Genomic DNA, 6,238 nt, shown 5'->3' on the forward strand with positions numbered 1-6,238 from the left:
CATATCGAGGTTGTCCCTACGTCGTACGGCGTGTACTCCGAGGCGCATCACTTCTGGATGCAGCGGCCGCCCGCGGACACACGGCAAGGACGAGCACAACTTTCATGAGAACTAGAACTACGCCGAGGACACGAGGGGCAAGAGGGGACCTGATGGCAGCGTGATTGGCTCTCCCGCACCGTCGGCTGCATGATGTAGGCCCCGGGTTGCAGAAGTTGTGACCCAGCGTGCTGGTGATGCCGCGACGTGTTCTAACTTTTCGAACAGAGACCAGGGGATGTGACACACAGTGGCGGCATGTCCCGACTGGTTAGAATTTTGCATACAGATGTATAGGTCCAGTGCGCAATCTGTACAATCGCTCTACGTCTGTCTAACGGCCTGAGACACAGCTCATCGTCAAAAATCCTAAGGTGCGTCGCGAGTTCGCGGTGAACTACGAACATCCCACGTCCCAGATCCAGACATCCCTCGATCTTGCTGGTTCCGAAATTCAAACTGCACTTACTGCCACAACAGCGAGCATGGGAGGCTTCGGAGACTCGAGCCCGAGGCCAGATGGACGGCCTCGCCGGTCAGGGTCTCCGACTCCCTGGCATGCGAGCTCTCGGACGAATAGCTGACGTCGGGATGTACGTCTGCCATGGTTCGGTTGGTCTCCGGTAGCGTTGCTTGAAACTGACAGTCTTGTTTCTTTCCGTAGGTTCTAGGTCCATGTCCGCTCGAGGACTGGGACTGGGTAGTACATAGGGACAGTACGGTGACGTGCGGCAGACTCGCTTTGGAGAGACTTGAAGATTTACATGAGAGACATTGCTCATCGTTCAGGATGACGTCTTGAGCAGATGACGTCTTCTGCTCAGGGTCGACCAAGTTCACGGTGACCGGGCTCGTCGAATCGTGGTCTCGCGCTGAAGGTATGTCTCTCGTAACGGGCTTTGTATGGCTCCAGTGCTGACTCGCAGCTACAGTGTGCAGTAGTAAAATCGACGGCCCACTCCGAGTCCATGAGAGCACAAGCCCCGCCACCGGTGCACACAGCGGTGAGCCGTCCGAGGCTCCTGGTCAAGAGATCCCGATTTACCATACAATTCATGATTGTTCGCTCGCACGCAGCACGGGCACGACGTCGGACCGGAGCTAGGTACAAGGAGCCAATCGCTGCAAGGCTGGAGGTCTGTACGGGCTGTACGGATGTCTCCAGCTCTTCAGCTCTTCGGGTGCATGCGCACACCCACCGGCACATGCGACACACGAGTTCTGTTCTCGAGTTCAGTGACACCTCAAGCTACAGACATACCATTTCAAGTTTGAGTGCAAGATGCGCACTCAGGCTGGCACACAATGCAGAAGGTATGTCGTCGGCCAAAGGGCAGCGCCACAAGCAGTTGCAACGTCGGTGTCATGCAAGCATGCGAACCCTGGTCCCTCGAAACCGGCTCGCTTGGTAAGTAAGTTCTACATGATGCTCACACTGTCACGCTTGGCCTCGGGAAACGCAGAGCCTGCCGAAGACTCGAAGCCACCCTTCGGGACCTGAGTCCGATGGTCCGTCCCATATCGCACCTCTAGCTTTTGAATGGACGGGCTCCGTTGCTGTCACCTTCGCCTCACCCGGCGCATGCGCAGATGTCGCCAAGGTGCACGCAATCACTGCTTCAGATTCGGAGATGGATGTGCCAGTCCCTTCGCTGCATGCCACTAACCACGCTGAGGCGATGAGTTCTGAAGAACCGGAAGCACATGCCTGGACGCGAATCGGAGCTGTCAAGATCGGAACCTTCAGCGCGACCATCGCATGTATGACTGGGTGCGGCTGTCATCTGTGATCTTGAGCTGGGCAACACTCGGCGAGATCTTCGCTACCCAGTCGGACAGCCTATACAGAGCAGTTCGCAGGCTCCTCTTCCTGCCACCGACCACTCACAACTGTCACATTAACCTTAACTAACACGCCGTGGGCGCGGCCGAATATTGACTCCACGGTCACGCTCCCACCATGTCTCTTCTGGGGCTGTGGTCTGAAGCTTTCGGAGAGCGACTCCGCATTAATGCAGGCTACAGTGTAGATGACCGTCAGGCCTGGGACTCTGGCCATGAGTGTCTCAGGATTGAGGATGCAGATGAACTACTCTACAAGAGGTGCCGGAGGGCACATTTCCGGCCCCTGGGTGTCTAGCTGTACCGAACATGTATCGCATAACCACAACCTGCCGAATACAATGTCGCCTTCTGATGCCAATCAATACTATACTAACTGAGTGACGAGCATGCACCCGAATTGGTACACAGCCCGCTGAGCGCTGTTTGCCCTGTCAGGTATTACGGTTCGCTCTTCACGTTGTCGCATTCAACTCTGGTCTTACTGCCACCACCCCTGCCTGTCCCTTCTGCTTCCTCCCATCTTCTCCCCCACCAAACCATGCTCATCAGCTCCATTCGCGTCTCTCATTCCTTGCGCGTTCTCGCCGCCCTCGTTCAACATATCAAGAAGAACAACATGGAATATGACCGGTACGTACCAAGTTCTTCAGTAGAATATCAGTGTGTGCTGATGACTCGGGTATCGTGAGCCGTTCGAGTCTTCGCTCTGTGCTCGAGTCTGCCCCAGACGATCTTTATCCGGTACGTACCTGTCAAATTATTCTGACATCATATCACTCACCTGGATCTCGCAAAAGACAGGATGTCCGGACTCTGAAGCTACGCTTTGATGCGTTGTCGAGAAAAGTCGAGACTGGTGGCGGGCTGGGCGAGCGAGGCTTGGGGCGAGAGAGCAGCTGTCGGACTCAGGGTCACGGTTGCGTCTTCAAGTTTAATGAAGACATCCGGTACGTATCTCCTGCTGCATTCTGGTGTGCGCTAAGTGCTGATGGTATCTTGTAGCTCGATACTTAAGGGCCGCTCCGTGAGGCACGTTCGGTTGTATTCGTGATCCGGACGCCGTGAGTGGTGTGCGCCTTGAATCCGTTATTGCCCTCGGGACAGATCACGCTGTGACATGTTGGCAACCTGTAGTCGAAAATGGTGAGTACTCGTATATCCATGTCAGCGAGCGTCGAGCACTTACATTGTCTCGTACACGGCTCCCGGACGACACTGCTCAAGTCCGCAAGTTCTCGCTCAAGTCTCCGGGTGAGCGGGTTCGCATCCTTGAAAACAACTGGTACGCACCTTCTGCTGTGTTCCAGTGCGTGCTGAGTCCTGACGACGCTTGTACTTGCTAGATAAGGTCGTTCCTCTGCACGGTGCATTCTTCGGAGCTCAGGTTGCGCTCAGGCAGCTGGAACATGAAGTGGCCGCTTGCTCTGCATTCGAGAACAGTGTGAGCATCGTCCGCCGGGAGCTGGTGCCTCCAGCTTGGGACATAACTGGTACGTACGAGACTTCATTTGATACCGGAGCCTGAGGTGCTGACAATGTCTCTTACATAGCTCCCGGACGCAGATCGCTTGAGTCCGAGTCTGCTTCAAGTTCGAGCTTAGCCCTACTTCGGAAGGACTAATGACGGTACGTACCTGTGTTTGTAGTGACTCTAGCATTGTGTTACTCACCTGAAAAATCTGAAAGGCATCCGGACTCCGAATGAAGTGTGCGAACACGTCGTTCAAGCGGTAGTTGCGCAGCGGACCCAGCGCGCTGCAGATCGGAGGGTGAGTACTCTGAGTATGGCTGTGTGCATGATTGGAGAGACCAATGCTAACCTATATCCTGCAGGGCATGCGTGACCGGTGGTTGCTTCAATGCGCCGTTTGAGAGGCAGTCGGACACGGACGGAAGAGGCAAATGCGACGGTGGTGGTCGCAGGCAGAGTCGCGCACTTGCCAGTGTTAGGCGCCGTGCTCCTGGACGCACAGCATGTTTCTCCTCCTGTACGGTAGTTCGTCCGTAGAGAATATATTTCCGTGCAGAAATCTCTATTGTCTGCGCAGTGACTTGAAGCCTTACAGCCATTTCCAGCCGCTGCCGTGCTCGAGACGGCGGGAGACTCATCTTCTACAACATGTACGAAGTTGATGACATATATTTCATCTATCTACACATCCTACGCGACTACGCAGCAAGACCGACAGAACTCTACGCCCTATTCCCTAGAACACCCCTCGCGCCATATATCCCCCCAGAACACCTCGTACGCCCTATACCCCTCAGAACGCTCAGTACACCCTATATCCCACCAGAACACCCTAAGGTCGAGCTTGCATCTGGTGCATCTCGTTCGCACTCCGCTGATAGCCTCCCCGGCTGCCTGTCCCGGGTCCGAGCGTGTCCTGGGCCGACGCGAGACTCTCGGCAGCGGGAGAGCATGCCAGCATCCTCCCACCGGAGCAACCCAGCACCAGCAACACTGAGCTTCTTCTACTGAAGGAACTCGCACTCACCTGCATCCACAAACCAACCTTCTTCCCTCGCGTTCAACGTTTTCTGTCTTCGCAATGTCGTCCACTTCGTCTCCCACCCACTCCCACGGCCTCCACGTCGTCATCCCCACCTCCGAGTCGCGCGTGCCCACCGCGACGACCCCAGTGACTCCCGTGAAGAACCAGGGCCCGGTCTTCAGGAGACTCAACGAGCGGTCTGCCGCACGGTCATCCCCTACTCACCCGCACGGGCTCTTCCACGTCCTCGACTCGTCGTCTCCCACCCACTCGCACGGCCTCTTCCGTGCCCTCGACGACTCGTCCCCTACGCACTCGCACGGACTCTTCCGCGTCCTCGACGACTCGTCGCCGACGCACGGACACGGGCTCTTCGTCGTGCCAAACGACGACTCCTCGCCCACGCACGGACACGGCCTGTTCCGCGTCCCGCCTGCGGACTCGTCGTCGCCCACTGCCCCGCGCCCGTCTGCACGCGTGATGCGGCGGAGCAGTCTCTTCTTGAGCAACAACGACCATGGCGAGGAGGCTGAGCACGATCCGGAGCAGCACCAAGTGCTGTCTGCTACCACGGAGGCGAGCGAGCCGTCCAGCGCCGAGCTTGACGGGTCGTTCGAAAAGGGGGCGCACCCCGCTGCTGCGAACACTGAGGAGGCTTGAGGTCGATCGCGGCCCTGTCTTTCATGCAATTGCATCCCGGCTTCTTCTATCCTTATTCTTGTTTTCCATACTTTATTCTTGTTCATATTTTGCGCTTCCAGAGACCGAACACTCACTGTATCACTTGCGATAAATTATCCTCCTATGTATCCTCATACATGTAACACACACATCATCTAGACGTAGCTTCCCTAACATATCAGTACATCGCATTGGTTTATCTGTATGCGCACACTTACCAATCATCAGAGTCGTAATCTATACGCGTCATTGCTCAGGAGCGGACGTCCCGCAACGATCCTCCAGTTCCTGTTCCTCCTTGCGGAGTCTGTTCATCGTGGCCTCGAGGACTTTCCGACGTCGCTCCTCCGGGGAGTCGGTCGCGCTGCTCGTACTAGCGCCGCCAAGCACGCGCGAACCTCCGAGTACGTATGCTTGGGCCTCGGCTTCGAGTGCGGACTGTGGCGCGTCGAAACCAGCGCTGCCAAGGTAGTGCGTCCCAGCAGCCTGGGCGCGCTCGAACTCGGCGACCTCCTTGTTCAGAGTAGAGTTCAACTCCTTGAACTATACGCATACACCCAGTCAGAGTCACGGACCTAGTGACGAGCTATTGCTACTCACATTGTTGTCGTGATCGCCCCAGACGTTGTGGGTGAGTTCGTGACAGAGCACTCTCCTGACCTCCTTGTATGTGCGGAAGCCGTCGTATCGATCCGTCCGTAGACGCAGCTTAATTGCCTGACCTGCGTTCACGTTCAGTCCGAGGAGGTGCGGTTGCTCATGCGGCGCCAGCTCGGTGAGGACCCCGACCGAGAACTGGTGCTTGTTCATGACATGACGTATGGCCGGGTCGTTCGCTAGCTTGGTAAGCAGGTCGCGGGCTGAGGATGGATTGGGGAGATGGGGCAGAGGTTCGATACTGTGGAAGGTGTATCTGGGGTCTGCTGCAGATGACCCCGTAGACCGTACCTGACAAGGTTGCATACGTTAGTTTCACGGAGGCAAACGGTGAAACGTACACAGCAAGGCGGGTCCTTGAAAGGAATTGTCCGGGAGCCAAGCCCGCCTCACACACCGCACAGGGCGGCAACGGCGTAGTTCATACAAACTCGCGGTCGGCAAGAACGACCAGCGAGTGTGCGCAGATCATTATGTTCTTGTGATCGTGTTCACAGGTGGCCGAGGGGCCCCATGGCTCT

At 56.5% G+C, this 6,238-nt stretch overlaps 3 protein-coding genes across 3 annotated transcripts; 2 read left to right on the forward strand and 1 right to left on the reverse strand.

Annotated features, from left to right (window-relative positions):
• Positions 1-2,422: 2,422 nt before the first annotated feature.
• On the forward strand, positions 2,423-3,756 carry L226DRAFT_527701 (uncharacterized protein; the record flags this gene model as incomplete). The annotated part of the gene is made up of 9 exons (XM_067679158.1): positions 2,423-2,514; positions 2,574-2,625; positions 2,686-2,831; positions 3,019-3,027; positions 3,053-3,135; positions 3,228-3,374; positions 3,458-3,510; positions 3,540-3,653; positions 3,718-3,756. The coding sequence occupies 9 exons, from the start codon at positions 2,423-2,425 to the stop codon at positions 3,754-3,756; spliced, it is 735 nt and encodes a 244-aa protein (XP_067528258.1).
• Positions 3,757-4,436: 680 nt separating this feature from the next.
• On the forward strand, positions 4,437-5,039 carry L226DRAFT_527702 (uncharacterized protein; the record flags this gene model as incomplete). Its single annotated transcript, XM_067679159.1, has 1 exon — positions 4,437-5,039. One exon carries the CDS (start codon positions 4,437-4,439, stop codon positions 5,037-5,039), a length of 603 nt encoding a protein of 200 aa, XP_067528259.1.
• A 267-nt stretch (positions 5,040-5,306) lies between these two features.
• Positions 5,307-6,023, reverse strand: L226DRAFT_474542 (WLM-domain-containing protein; the record flags this gene model as incomplete). Its single annotated transcript, XM_067676609.1, has 2 exons — positions 5,307-5,603; positions 5,661-6,023. The coding sequence occupies 2 exons, from the start codon at positions 6,021-6,023 to the stop codon at positions 5,307-5,309; spliced, it is 660 nt and encodes a 219-aa protein (XP_067528260.1).
• Positions 6,024-6,238: the final 215 nt, after the last annotated feature.

This window comes from Lentinus tigrinus (genome assembly GCF_003813185.1).
Source record: "Lentinus tigrinus ALCF2SS1-7 unplaced genomic scaffold L226scaffold_121, whole genome shotgun sequence".
Taxonomy (NCBI): domain Eukaryota; kingdom Fungi; phylum Basidiomycota; class Agaricomycetes; order Polyporales; family Polyporaceae; genus Lentinus; species Lentinus tigrinus.